This window comes from Osmerus eperlanus, chromosome 10, assembly GCF_963692335.1.
Source record: "Osmerus eperlanus chromosome 10, fOsmEpe2.1, whole genome shotgun sequence".
NCBI lineage: Eukaryota > Metazoa > Chordata > Actinopteri > Osmeriformes > Osmeridae > Osmerus > Osmerus eperlanus.
In genome coordinates this window covers 16330993-16345611 of record NC_085027.1, presented here as the reverse complement: position 1 = coordinate 16345611, position 14619 = coordinate 16330993, and the positions used below count along the sequence as shown (strand labels likewise).

Sequence of the window (14619 nt, the reverse complement as noted above, 5' to 3'; positions counted from 1 at the left end):
TGGAGCGCTCACCCTGCAACTCCCTGGTCAGGAACCTTCAGACAGTCCAAGTTGGGCTGGGGCCGGCTGCTGCCTCGCTGCTTGAGGTTGCTAGGCAGGAAGGGGCGAGCCCCGTCGACCGACGACGGAGGCTTCTGATTGGAGTGTTGTGTGGAATTCCTCTGATTGGCAGTGTGGTTAGTGTTCTTCGGGCCGCCGTTCTGATGGGCAACTGATGGAGGAAGCATGGAGACAAGAGCTGAACAAGCCCGTCCATCACTAGTTCTGACTGGGCCACATTGTAATACAGAGGCCATGGTAATACTGGGAACAGTTGGGAATGCTGGAGTTGTACCTGGAGGTCCTGGTGCAGCTCTGGAGGGAATGGTCTGATGGGTTCTGGACCCGTTAGAGCGACCCTGACTAAAGCCTTTTTTGGTGGGCCCTGCAAACAGAACCCTCAGTCAGACACACATATGGATTGCTTGATGAAAACAATGACCTGAAGCCGTCCATACAGCCTGAGAAGCTGGAAAGCTTCATTCATTGTACTAGTGGAGTTGCAATGGTACACTCCACCCAGTTCTCTCCATGGTCCCAAAGTCTGCCGCACTCACGTGTGTTCTTGGGCAAGCCAGGGCCGATGCTGACCTGCAGGGTCTTACTGGAAGGTTTTAACACAGCAACGTCTCCCTGGCCCTGGATGAACTGGACCTGCCGGGAGCCCCCCCCACTCAGGAAGCCCCAGCTCTCCTTCTTCAACTTGAGATCCAGCCTGAGAGACACACAACACAGACCAACTCACTGATCTCTCCCATCACTGTAAACTGAAGGCTGGTCATCTTCGTCAGGCTTACTGTGCTTGTAAAAAACGGTGTTCCTCTAAAGAGGTTTTTTACTACGTCATTGGCTCTGTCGACACTGTGCCCATTATCTGCATCCCAGATACACAATATTTAGCACACAAAGGGACGAGGCGTTTTATGTGGATCATCCCATGTCAACCTCCACCCACACTTCCAAAGAATGTGTCTACGTACGTGGTGCCAAACTTGAGAGGGAGTTTCCTCTGGGTCCTCTCCTCGAACCTGCGGGCCAGCAGGCTGATGAACTCCGTCTTGAAAGTGCATTCCAGCAGGCTGTCGTACTCCTGCTCGTGGAGGACCAGGAGGTCGTCCTGCATGGTGCTGTGGGAGAGCGACAGGCTCGGGGTCAGGGAAGCTACACTCGGGTGGCTCGGACCACCTCCTCCGGCCTTTCATCTGCACACGGCCAGAGAGGCACACAAAGCAGCAGGTATCTACGGGGAGAGGAATGCCTGTGGCTGTGACACACACAGTCAAGCACTGTTCCCCCCCTCAATGAACTGAGTTCCCCTCAAACTAGCTTTTTACAATGCCTGCTTTCCCTCTCAGAACCACCTGGCTCATATTACCCACAACCCCCCACTCACACTGACTTGAACGCTAAATGCCCGTACCTCCACAAAAGCCCTCTACAATGTCCCCACCCACTGCAAAGCCCGGTCTGCAACTCACGCGATACATTTAAGCAAACACCCTGTCCAGAACAACAAGCTTACCTCCCAAATAAAATGTAAGGACTACTGTTAACAGTACTAAACACCTTCATTAGCTTATTGTGGGTTGTAACAATTTCAGTGTACTTGGCCCAGTGGAGAAGTGAATGTATTTTCATACAGCCTTCAGACACAAAGGAGCTGACATACTACACAAGTCGTGGAGGTTGGAATCTGTTCCATATGTCTGTAATACCCCATGTGTGACTTTTAAAGGAACATGGGGACGTGTGTGATAAAAAATCCAGACTATGGCCTTTGAAGTAGCTTCTCGCATATCTGCAGATGGCGGTAGTTTACCATGGTGGGCCTGTCTCTGCCTCATCTGTCTCTTGTGCGTGGGGGGGGGGGGGGGGGGGGGATTCAGCCTGATACTGCATGGTTTATATACTTTGTACTTTTCAATCAAGTGTCCTGTTTGGCTTTCGTCAGTGGTTCTAATGAAACAGAGCTGTGTTGTTATATTGTACTCCCCAACAAGCCAGTCAGTCAAAACCAGGGAGTCTCTGTGTACACTGTGATGCTATATCAGTTTGGTCGGTGGGTAATAAAGTTACACTTTAACCAGCCCAGTGACCCAGTAAGGCCCTCGGCCTATGTGTGTGTGCGCGTGTTTGTTTGTGTGTGTGTGTGCACGCATGTATGTGTAAGGGAAGTCATGTCAAGCTGGGGCGTCACCTCAGAGAGACAGCCAGGATCTTCTCCACTTCAATCCGCCTCTTTAGCACCTCAGTCACCTGACCCTTCTCTGGACCCTGTTTAACCTTCTCTCGTCCAATCAGGTGAACATACTTGGGGGTCAGGATCAAGTCCCTCTTGATACCCTGAATGAGATGAATTTACAGAAAATAAATGGCATTGTTATATTTAGCTGTCTCTCTTCCGAACAGTGTTTTCCATTAAAAACAAGTCAAAGTAGATAGAACTGACATTCTAACCTTGAAACGACGGTCAAATTTGGTCACTTTGTCAGCAAAGTCAATTTTCTCCCTCTTGGCCAGGAACTGTCGCAGCTCTGGCCTGTCATCCATGCCTATGTAGTCCCCCACAAAGTTCCTGTTCAGGCTGTGTCTCCGCCTCTCCTTCTTGTTCATTAGCAAATCCGAGGCTGGGGATGCAGAACGGGGCGTTAGTTAGAAGTTGCAAAGGTCATCAGGGGTCAACCCAGAACTTATCAGAGGTCAGTGAAATTTAGATGGAGAGTAACACTCACCTTCTTCTCTCATCTGGACATACTGTTTGCGGGCCACATACTTGCGCCAGGCTTTCTGGATAGCCCTAGCATGGCCGTCAAACTTGCGGTCCCTTGTCTCCTCCAGTAGGAAGAGCTAGAGAGTCAGAGGGAAAGACAGACAGACACAGAGAGAGAGAGAGAGAGAGAGAGAGAGACAGACACACAGAGAGAGAGAGAGAGAGAGAGAGAGAGAGAGAGAGAGAGAGAGAGAGAGAGAGAGAGAGAGAGAGAGAGAGAGAGAGAGAGAGACAGACAGACAGAGACAGAGAGAGAGACAGAGACAGAGAGAAACAGGCACATGGTGAGTCATTCAACCATACCTGACCAACCTGTGGGACATCAACATACTAGGCATACCTGAGTGTTCAGACACACCCAGATCCATGGGCAGGGATGGTCGAACAGACATACTCTACATGCCTGTATATGCCTGAATACACAAACATTGTTCAATGGCATGACGCACTGTCAAAAGCACAGAGATACAAATTATGATTTTCATTGGTATTTTTGACATGACAGCCAAATGCATGTGAAGGCAGTGCCATGGATGGGCGCGTGCCCTGTGCCAAGTCACCCTGGCTCGTCTGAATGACCTCTCTCTTCTCCCATCTCCTTGTCATTTCCTAGTGGGTCTCTAGACTCGCAGACATCTCTGCCTGCCCTCAAGCAGACTAAACATCCTGCCCACTCACAAGTCCCCGACACAGGAGCACCACAGACACACCCCTGGCACAACAGGCCACACAAACTCGGCCAATTTGCTCATTATCCAATACGGTTTGCCGTTAGCTACTGTTTCACGATCACTTTCACCATCACCATGTAATCCTCTTTACAGAAATGCGCCAGAAATGACAATATAAAACAGTGTTTCATCAGCTGTGGGAGAGTGAGCTCTGTGGATTAACAGCAAGCTGGCAGGAGTCTGCTGTGCTATGTAATTACAAGCCGAGAAAAACATGTATGTCAGTTGTGAACTAATTACTGTGTGTCAGCACCTTATCAGCGGTCGAGGTTTTGTTTGTAGAAGTCTGATGGCTAATCTCAGAGTCTGTCTGGTGATCGTGTTTCATAAGCGCACCACAGTCACGTGGACGTGAGGAGGGGGGGGGTGGGTGGAGGGCTATGCCGTCCACTGCCGCAATCACACTTCCTGGAATCACTCAGGGCATTCAGGTCCAGCCACAAGGCTTGATTCAAGACTCAGGTGTGTGTGTGTGTGCGCGCACACGTGTGTATGTGTGTGTTGGCTCACATGCTTGTGTGTCGGGGAACGTACGCAGAAATGTCAACCAATGAGCTCACAGGCAAGTCACAAACACAGCTTTCATAGAGGCCGTGAAAAAACGACCCTGCAGTTTGGTGGAAAAAGCAAACACCTTCCAATGTCCTACCAGCCCCTGGACCACAGCTTCGCACTTGTGTACGAGTTCCTGAGCGCTGTTGAGTCAACAGAGCTGACGTGCGCTCACCCCCTCCCCATTCCCCTCTCCCTCCTCCACCCCCTCTCCCTCCCCCATATCACAGATACTGACATGATCACGATAGCATTTTATGGCGTTCAGCCTAAAAAAAACGCAGAATATGCCCAGCAGAACGACAGCTTGCCAACAATCATGGCGACAACATCACGGAAAGATAGCATGCCACTCTAACGCTGTCTCTGTGAGAGAGAGGCACGGCAGGCAGAGAGAGGATCTCACTGGAAGCTGGAAGCATTGCTCCTGAAGAAAGCAGCTGTACTGGATTGTGTCTACCAGCTGGCCACTGGGGTCTTACCGACTCAGGTGCTTTGATGAAGATTTTGGTGCGTCCAAGCTGGTACTGGTCCTGGTCCATGTTGACAGATTTGAGGAGGTGGAGGACCCCTTGCTTCTCGTCTCCTCGCCATGTTGGCCAGGACTCCTTAGTCAGGATGGCATACCTGAGGTGGGCGTATAGATACGGACAAGGACTGAGGGACTGCCTAGTCAAGGAGGGGAAGAAAGGCAGCATACAGCAACATAGAAGGAAGGGAACCTGAGCCAGGTCTGGATGTACATTCCTGTTTCTCTGAGGCGGGCTACTGGAGGAGGCCTGGGCTGCATTCATACTCTCACCACAGGTCTTGCTCAACAAAACTCTCAATTCACCCATGCTTTTTAGAGAGCCATATCTATGTACGTAGTGTGTGAATGATATTGTCGCTCGGAGTGAGAGTGGGAAGAGCCCAGCGTGCGTGTTGAGCGGTGGCTCTCATCAAAAGGCCCACAGCTCAGCCCGTCCGCTTGGTAGACGCCAACGGGAGCAAAGTGAGCACTTCCTGATTGCCTCCCAGCGCTGACCGTGTCTTCTCTCTAAAAGAGAGAGGCGCACGCCCACCCAGCCTTGCTGACTGGAACAGCAGGCCTGCTAAACGAGTCAGGGCCATTGTTCCTCAACAAAGGAGTCATGGTAACAGTTGGGCGACACCAGTTCACCCATCCTGCTCCTCGCCCCCTCCCAAAGGACAACTCATACCTGTTAAGGAACTTCCTGAAGATTCTGCGGTAGGCGTATCCAGCACGCCTCACCCTAATGTTCTCCTTCAGACCCAGGTACTCCACTTGGTGCTTCGCCCTGAAAAGGAAAGGGGAATCAGGTGAATTAGCTTGTGCACGCCTGCGTCAAATGTCAATCTTTTTGCGAGTTCTTTTCTTTGAATCAGTCTTTTGCGAATCGGGAAACTAGTCCAAGTCCAATTTATACGGGTGGTTGAAGATCCATGTTCTCCGGGACAGTGCTCATAGGAACATCCTGGGTCATTGTATGCACACAATAATTAACACAAGCCTTAGGTCTCCCTTAATGCAGGCAGGTTTCCTGTGAGAGAAGTAGTTCCTCTACTAATTACCCCAGCCAACCTGAGCCCAGATCAGTTCTGCTCACAACAGGAAGACCATTAGGCCCTGAACAATACAGCAGCACCCAGCATCAGTACATCTAGTGCCCGGAACCGGCAAGAAAAGAGAGGAGAGAGGAAGGGAAAACCGAGGGAGGCAAAGAGAGAGTGTGTCTCAGACACTTCCTCCATCACACGTTCTAGAGGCCCTGCTTTAACGGGAGGAAATGACACAATGTAACAGCCAGCAGACACAACACTGAGCTGGGGCTGTGCAGTCAGCCTCTCTTAGCGCTCAGGACAAAACAACTTTCAGGCCACATGTGGAAAAGGTCCATTCCTTTCATATACTGGGTCAGATTTATTTCTGCTATTTTTACTGACCCTCCAAAACATGTCTATTTCCAGTATGGAGACAGTTGCTGTTTTATAGAGACACGAGAGAGAATCTAAACCTGGATATCATTCTTAAGTTATTTATTAAGTTATTTCTGTGATGCCTTCAGTTGTATTTTGTATTATTTTATTCTTGCATTTATTGTCTCGCTGTGCTTTTTAACAGTACTGTCCTGTCTGTAGTGTTGAATGTATCCGTTTTCAAGCTCTTGGTGCAAAACAAATTCCCCTCGGGGCAATAAAGGTTTTCATATTTCATATGATGCAGAGCAGAGAGACTTGTCTGCACACTGAGACAGATTCCCCATTATGGAGCAGAGAGAGAGAGACTCACCGGCTGTCCTCCCAGTCTTTCGATTTCTTGGTTTCGTTGGGCTTGATGCAGCGAATGTAATGAGGAGTACACTTCATCAGAGTGCTCACCAGGTCGTTGGCTTGTTTCTGAGGAGAGGAGGGAGAAAAGAAGGATGATGATGATGATGAAAGTTGCAGGTGACGGATGAGGGTCGAGGTGTCACCCCCCTGACCCTAACCTGACAACACAAGGATCTTTCTTCGTTTTTTAACATATCGGCATGCTGAAGTAGTGTCTGTTATCTGCGCTGTTAATATGCAATATCTCAGCTGGGAACACTGATGTCTGTCAGACGCAGAACCTGGCAACCCATCCTTGATTAGCACTGCCACGGCTAAAACAACAGAGACCAGACTAAAATAACACTGAGGCGAATGATCTTTTCATCCGCGGGCTCTCTCGCCCTGCACCTGAGAGGGGCTGACAATGGCAGGTGCTCGTGTTTTCCCTAAAGATGTCCCACGTGCACGGCGCACAAACAAATCTCCCAGGTGACCCAACGCACCTTGATCTTACTGCCTGCAGTCGTAGGACGGCCCTTCTTCTCTGCGTTGAGGTTGTCTGGAAACAGGGCCCTGATGAAGCCTCTGCAGAAGAGACACGTAAACACTGAACAAAGCACGTACAGGACTGGCCGTGTCAAGATAAAGTAGCAATTTAAGACCACAGCTGAATGTCTAAGGTTGTTTTTCCACTTGGCTTTCCCGGCAACAAACTCTTTGGTGTGTGGAATCTCAGAGCTGGACGCTAGTGGCCCCGCTCACATTGTTGTGGAGCTGGACGGGACAGACCCGGAGTGGGAATGACTGTGGTTTTTAGCAGCTCTCAGGCAAAACTGTGACTTTCACTTGGTGCTCTCTTTTATTACACTGGAAATTTAGACCAGCCAGTATGGTTTTGTAGATTCCAATCCTTTTAATCACTGTGTAGGATTTCAACAAGTCCAGTAAACCATGATGAATCTGTGCTGGTCAAAATGTAGCACATATTTGCAAGCATTCCAGATTCTCAGGATGGTCTTAAAGGGCTACAGACATCTCTGTTTAGACAGAAACTTTCAAAGTCAACAACACAGAAGAAAAGTTCGAAACATGTGGTCCTGCCAGACATGCACTTGATAGATCATTATTACAAATGAACACGTGTAAAGATGGTCAGATTGTTATTTATGTGTCACTAGTTTAAACACAATGTTAAAACATAGGACATTAAATATTAATACTAAAGTACAAATCTGTCCCAGAATGGTAATGTATCTGGTGTAGAAATGTGGTAATGAAGGCCATGTGGATGTGGGGGAGGATCAGTTGGCTTTGTGTGTGTGCAGATGGACCCACAGTCTGCTAACAATGTCCAGCTGACTATTATGATCTTTCCTTTCTTCTCGGAGAAGACCTGCTGCTCTAAGGAATGAGGCTCCTTCCTTCACCTACTTCTATTGTGTTTTGGCATGCGCGCGCGTGTGTGTTATGTGCTCGGAGTGTGTGTGTGTCATGTGCTCGGAGTGTGTGTGTGTCATGTGCTTGGAGTGTGTGTGTGTTATGTGCTTGGAGTGTGTGTGTGTCATGTGCTTGGAGTGTGTGTGTGTTATGTGCTCGGAGTGTGTGTGTGTTATGCGTGCCTGTGCGAATGCAATGTCTGAATGCAAGAGGAGGGAGTGTGTGTTTTTGTTCATGGCGTTGTAAATATATGTATGTTTCTGAATGTGTGTGTGTGTGTGTTATGTCTGTAGCGTGTGTATGTGTGTTTATATAATTATGTCTGAGAGAGCACGTGTCTGAATGGGGTCTTGGCATGACCCCCCCCCCCCCCAGCAGGCCTCACAAAAGCTCCACAAAGGGGTCTGGAGGCGATAGGGAGGGAGGGGGCTGAGAGGGCTGTTTGCACAGATGGCCAAAAAGGGGTCCCAAGAACCCAAAAGAGAGAGAGAGGGAGACTGCTCCTTGTCAATGGTGCTCTGTAGGGCGACGGGGCCCTCCGCAGACCTGCAAAGTCCTGAGCAGACCCCCAAGAACACAGCCCAGAGGAGGGGGAGGATGTCACATCCACAAGCCTGCACCCTTCCAGTGTGTCCTAGCCTGATCCCAGCTACGCTGCCCGTCCGCGGGCTCTTATTCAGACGCGTTTGTGGCCGTCAGAACAGAGAAATGCTCCTGCTGTGAGCGGATACTCACATCTCACTGCTCTGCATCAGCTCGATGAGGTCGTTGAAGAGGACGTCTCGGTTCCTCTCACAGAAGCCCTCAGCGTCGTAAGACACCTGGGGGAGAGAGGTTCACGGCGATGAGAGGACAGTTAACCCTCAACTCCTGCTCTGTCTTTTTACTGCTCCGTCTAAGTTTACTAACAGAGGTCTTTCAGTTCAGATCGATTGACTGTTTAATCAACTGATAACAGGTGTTTTGACTCACAAATACAGTTAGATTACATTAGAATAGTAGGTTTGAAGTCTACAGCAGCTGTTTCTGTGTTTTAAGCATCGATCTGTGTTCCAGTCTGCGCACTGTGAGCTAGGTGGAATGTTCTAATCCCTGACTCAGGATCCCTCCTAGTCTTTACAGCATGGCTCATTGGGTCTGTGGCATGCAGACTGTACCAGGCTGACCCCAGAACATCTGGACCACGACACGGGACAAAAGCAGCACAGACCGTGAGAATGAGACGGGCTCAAGAACAGGGAGACAGAAGACACAACTGGACAGAAAGAAAAGAAGATTACGCCAGAGAGAGAGAGAGAGATGTAGAGAGAGAGATTGAGAGTGTTGTGGCGAGAGAGAGCGAGACGGAGAGATAGACAGAGAGAAAGAGAGAGAGAGAGAGAGAGCGAGAGCAGGTGGGAGCGCTAGGAGGTAGCAGCATCCGTCACGTCCTTCTGCCGACCTTCCCAGCGTAGTGGTGGATGATGAAGCCTTGGTTCCAGCTGTTGAAGTGCTCGTGGGAGTTGATCTGCATCCGCAGCTTCTGCAGCATGGTCTGGTCCGCCCCCTCGCCCACAGCGTGCATGGTGGCACACACGTCATCCAGGATGCTCATGATGCCGGGGGGATTCTGGGAAAACAGGGACGGAGACAAGCTAAAAGAGTGACCTTAGCTACAGAGACATTTAAAAGCCATTTCCATGAACTCCGCTCAAACAGGAAATGCCAACCGTCTCCGCTCGTTAATGACGCCAGGCTATGAACTAGCAACATGGCCAGGAGCGCGTCAGAAGCATGAATGATGCGTTTGTGTGCTCAAACAGCCCCGGACACAGTAGGAGCCAGTGGAGAGACGTCACATTGCCTCTCCGAACTCACACGCCCACACTGACTGGCCATCGCAGCACACAGCTGCTCTATGTGGCTCCAGAGACCGGTGGCAGTGGCCGTCACAAGTGACAGCGGCAACAGTGTCTTGGTCTCTGTCCAGCGCCTGCACCAGTGCACTAGTCATATCCCTGTGTCGTCTGACTTTGCCACGGCTGGCCTGCAAGGCATGCTCTGTTAGTGGAACAGTGAGGGAATGACACTGACTCCCTGGCTTGCTCTGCTCTGCTGGCTCTGATCTCAGCTTGTTTGAGGGCGGCTCTTGTTGTGGATTTCATGGATTAGTCCTCTCAGCGGGACGGATAAATCAAATTAAGAGGCATGTCGGCGCGTTTGAGGATGTTAGACTGCTGGTCATGGGAAGAGTGCAGAGACTTGTGGCCCTGTTGTAACTCAATTTAGCCCCCGTTTGGTCTCATTTGGAGCATTAAAAAGACAAGCAGAACTGATCTGAGGCCAAATAGTGAAAGGATCCAGATTTGGGGTGAGTTCAACGTGTCACGTCATGGACTCGAGGGTGGATTGCAGATAATTACCACTTTGCTCTCAATGAGATCGCAGACGATCTTGTTGTTGAAGTATTCGATGGGGGTCCACCGGATGCCTTCCTGTACATACTCCTCCTGCAGGGAGGTTGAGGGGGGAGGGAGGGAGGAGGTTAGGGGACATACTGCAGTTGACCCATTCCTGTGTTGCCCTGAAGGTAACATCCTTTACATTACCTGTTCAGCTTTTAGCGTCAGCTCAATGAAGATCTGCTGCAGTTTCTCATTGACGAAGTTGATGCAGAACTGCTCAAAGCCATTTTTCTACAGACAGAGAGACGCCAAATTAGATGTGATTTCCCCTTCTCTGGTGGCTGTGCAGACACAGAGCCGTGTCATCTACGTGGTCACAGAAGTCTGGGGAAATCCTCGGGGTTTCCTGAAGAGGCCTGATTTGTGGAGGTCATGTTATCTGCCAATCCGTCTGGCACTAAGGGAGGTAACAATTCTATGCAGCTATCAACTTAAACCTAGGAGCTAAGGCTTTATCTATAGAAACTCACTGTTTCCGCTCCCAGTCCCTCCCCATGCTAAGACACACAATGTTTATTTACCCTGGGCTCTGTTAATAATTGTCCCAACAGAAAGGCTGCAGACAGAGAACCAGCCTATGAACTTTCCTTCATGATACGCTATCTAAACATGCAACTCAACACGAGCATTTCAAATGCTGTATCGGAACTTCCAAACATACGTTATTGTGACCTTCTCCAAGACTGACTCCACCTAATTATTTAATTAAGCACAATCCTATCAACAACCCCAGGAGCCGTGAGGAAACCCCTCACTATGAAAACGAAACAAACAGATAATCAGATTACAGAGGTACATTTTTGGCTGCTGTCTCAATCAGGAGATGGCACTTAATCTGCCCTCTTCATAAACCAGTCTGATCCTCTGTTTTTAAGCTGTTTAAACCCAAAGTTCAGCATCATTAATTGCCTGTGGGGATGTGGAGGCCGTCTCCAGTGTTGGGGACAAGAGAGCTCACCTGGAATATTTCAAATCCGTAAATGTCCAACACTCCGATATTGAGCTCCTGCTGCTCCTTCACCACGGCTTTGTTGATCGCCTGTCATCAAAGAGAAGCGAGTTTCGAAGAAGGGTTACGGTGTGTGCTAACTCCGATGTAGAGGCAGGCTAGACCAACAGCACGTCAGGCCGGCTGTCATTACCTCCACAAGGAAGTCGAACACGCGCGAGTGCAGAGCCTTCGACAGGGCGTCCCGCGTGTAACACGCCTGCTCCACGTTCAGCGTCACGTTGATGGTCTCGATGGCGTTGCCCCACTTGCTGTCCATCTTCCTGCTGGTCAGCTTCTCTTTTAGACGCGCCTGGTCGATGCCCAGGAGGAACGTAGGGAAGGCCAGGACTGCAGGGTGAGAGGGAGAGGGAGAGGGAGAAAGAGAACCAGAACCAGAGACAGCAGAAACGTAACTGTCCATTCTTTCCACCGAGCATGCTGGATATGAAAAACTAAATGTAAATGAATAAATGTAAATGTAAAAAGTTTTTCATATTCCAATGGAATGCCACGTTAGTCTGGATTCTGACTCACGTCAGTAATAGCCACAACAAGAGGGCTGTCCTATCAGATTCTGACGGTGCCACGCACCATTAGGACAATCCTGGCACCCACTAGGTCCCCCGAGAGCTCCTCCCTGCCTCAGCAGTGAGTCACTTCCCCTAGAAGGAAACAGCACTCAGATCTGCCGTCTGACTGTGTCTGAGAGCGTATTAGATGGCTCAAATAGCCCCCCTTCAGGGAATTGAGAGTGTGACCCACCAGTCGCCTGATGGTCAATTTCATGGTTAAATGGTGTAGTATGTACCTGCTTAGCATCTCTGTCTATGGTTGGAGTCTGGAGATGCAATCTCTCCTCCTCTCGCTATATCTTTCTCCTTCTCTGAGATCTGCGGATCAATGTTTAACCCAAGTAACCATCCACAACCAGGCTGACATGTAGATGTTTGTGTGTATAAGGGAGTGCCCTTTGTACTCCTTCCAGGTGGATCTGAGGCGTGGATGTGTTCGGCGGCATGTGAGCAGTGTTTATGTGGACTTTGTTGGTGTGGTTTGTTGGTTTATTACAGTGCACCAGGGAGTCCTGACATGTGAAACACATTGCAGTGCAGACAGGAAGTCAGGCCGGGGAGGGAACAGTGAGATTAGGGAGCGTTGAGGCTCAGGCTGCCCAGAACAGAGCTTTGTGCCCTGCCAACCACAGGGGCGACACTGTATCATTGAGCCAGGAGGAGAGGGTGTAGGGTGGCGTGCTGGAGGAGGAGGGAAGGGGCGCATGGACGGACGGAGGGAGGGAGGGGAGGGGAGAGGAAGAGCCGCATTTCTCTTAGGTAATTTTAGTCTGTGATGTCATGCACCCAGACCTTGGAAATTGTGTTTAATTTGCTGGGGTAATTCAGCGAGGCCTGGTGCTTGGCTACAGCCCTGCATTAACACAATGCAGCTCTGGGCAATAGAAAACCATGTTGCTCCCTAAACATCCCACACAGTGCAGCCCAGGACACCGATGCGAACAGAGAAGCCAGGAGAAGCCAGGATCCCAGAGAGTCCCAAGTCCCTTCATGTCGCTCCCAACACTCATTTGGTTTCCTCAGCTCGGAACGACACATAAACACTCTGACATAGAAACACTGAACACGGGTCACAGTACGCTTCCATGGATAGCTGTTCGCTCTGCCTACAGGTGTGCTAAGTGAGGCTACGCACATTCTTCACTCTCCACTGCAGCATAGTTCCCTGCCTCCTTGAAGTTGATGTTGCCCAGGTGCAGGACTCCGGCCACAATCTGCAGCACCAGGGCACGGTCCTTCCCTGAGATTCCGATCACATCCATGGCAGTCTGGGGAAGAGAGAGAGAGGGGGAGAGAGAGAGAGGAGAGAGAGAGAGAGAGAGAGAGAGAGAGAGAGAGAGAGAGAGAGAGAGAGAGAGAGAGAGAGAGACAGAGAGAGACACAGAGAGAGACACAGAGAGAGACACAGAGAGAGACACAGAGAGAGAGAGAGAGAGAGAGACACAGAGAGAGAGAAGGAGAGACGACACACGTTCACCCAGAGCTGTAAATATGTGTTTACTTACTACAAAGTACCTCCCCACCAGGTTCTCTAAGCACTATGTGGTTGAACTGATGAGGAGAAACAGGTGTGGACAGAATGGATAGTATGAAACATGGTATATAAGGAATGGAGGAGAGGACCAACAGAAAGACACAAGGAACATGATAGACTGATAGAAATTCTATGGGGTGTGCACAACTTTAAAAGATATATACAATGGACAGACTAGCCGACAGTGCCTGAACAAACTCGGTATACCATAGTCTCCTGGAAGTCGTTCTTGTCGTTGATGTCATCCACCTTGTAGGAGCCAGACTGATTGAGGTAACTGTAATAATCCAGGCTTGTGATTCCGAGACTGCTCTTCTGTTCGCTACTTGCTCCTTCTATCAACTGTGGAAACATCAGTCATGATTAGATTCCTGTGGACCAAGTTGTAGAATGACCTGACATCACCCTCAGTCTGTAGGGCCTCTCAAGCTGTCAGCTCATTCATCCCTTTTCTTACTCGGCGCACTCAAGGGTGTCGCTTACCTGTTAGCGCCACAAAGTCCCTCATTCTCGTCTGGTATTATTCTATATTCGGCTTTTATGTGGGAAGGAAATTGCTTTATGGGAAGGCTCACCCATCCCCTCTCTTCCAGGGACCTCAAGCGGTACTCTGTGAGAACAACTCGACCTGGTTTCAGCAGCCAAATGGCACTTGTTACCGAGTGTGTCCTGAATTTCACTCACAGTCATCGGGAGCCAAGTTCAATCCTTTTCCCCTCAGCTCTGAACTGCGCATAAACACTCTGACACAGAAACACTGAACGCAGGTCATTGAAACCACCGCCCCTCACCTGGTAGAATATATGGAAACTCCTTTCTCCAGGATTCCTCATGACCACGCGTGATTTCTCCAACAGGAAGTTGGAGATTTTCCCCCCGTCTGGCTCGCCGCCGGAGCTGAACTGGATCTCAAAGTATTTCCCCTGAAGGATGAGAACGTGGCGCTTTAGTATCAGAGATCTCGGAGCGAAAGCTAAAACACAGAGTTCCGAGGGAAGGAATGACGAGTCATACATCAGGCTGTCCTCAGGGTACACACCTGCAGCCCACTCTTGTGTGTGTGTGTGTGTGTGTGTGTGTGTGTGTGTGTGTGTGTGCCTATACAGGTCTATAAAGTAGTCAGGTTGATGGCTAACCCCTGGAGTGCAGTAAGACATTGAGACACTATTCATCCATAGCTGGTTTCTCAGACGATTTCTGTCAAACCTAATTTACTCTCTTCAAACCAGACCA

General features: G+C 49.7%; 1 protein-coding gene across 2 annotated transcripts in view; it reads right to left on the bottom strand.

Annotated features, from left to right (window-relative positions):
• myo1ea (myosin IEa) overlaps positions 1 to 14619 on the bottom strand; it is a 44053-nt gene that overhangs the window by 3445 nt on the left and 25989 nt on the right. For both annotated transcript variants that reach the window (XM_062470829.1, XM_062470830.1), the window contains exons 7-26: positions 14178 to 14309; positions 13594 to 13728; positions 12988 to 13120; positions 11432 to 11628; positions 11248 to 11328; positions 10434 to 10520; positions 10248 to 10334; positions 9287 to 9454; positions 8581 to 8666; positions 6912 to 6993; positions 6386 to 6492; positions 5295 to 5393; positions 4575 to 4719; positions 2772 to 2886; positions 2497 to 2666; positions 2237 to 2382; positions 1020 to 1166; positions 597 to 754; positions 335 to 424; positions 13 to 211 (exon numbers count right to left, since the gene is read on the bottom strand). In XM_062470829.1, the coding sequence (XP_062326813.1) occupies positions 13 to 211; positions 335 to 424; positions 597 to 754; positions 1020 to 1166; positions 2237 to 2382; positions 2497 to 2666; positions 2772 to 2886; positions 4575 to 4719; positions 5295 to 5393; positions 6386 to 6492; positions 6912 to 6993; positions 8581 to 8666; positions 9287 to 9454; positions 10248 to 10334; positions 10434 to 10520; positions 11248 to 11328; positions 11432 to 11628; positions 12988 to 13120; positions 13594 to 13728; positions 14178 to 14309 (2564 nt within the window). The remainder of the gene's footprint in view (positions 1 to 12; positions 212 to 334; positions 425 to 596; positions 755 to 1019; positions 1167 to 2236; positions 2383 to 2496; positions 2667 to 2771; positions 2887 to 4574; positions 4720 to 5294; positions 5394 to 6385; positions 6493 to 6911; positions 6994 to 8580; positions 8667 to 9286; positions 9455 to 10247; positions 10335 to 10433; positions 10521 to 11247; positions 11329 to 11431; positions 11629 to 12987; positions 13121 to 13593; positions 13729 to 14177; positions 14310 to 14619) is intronic.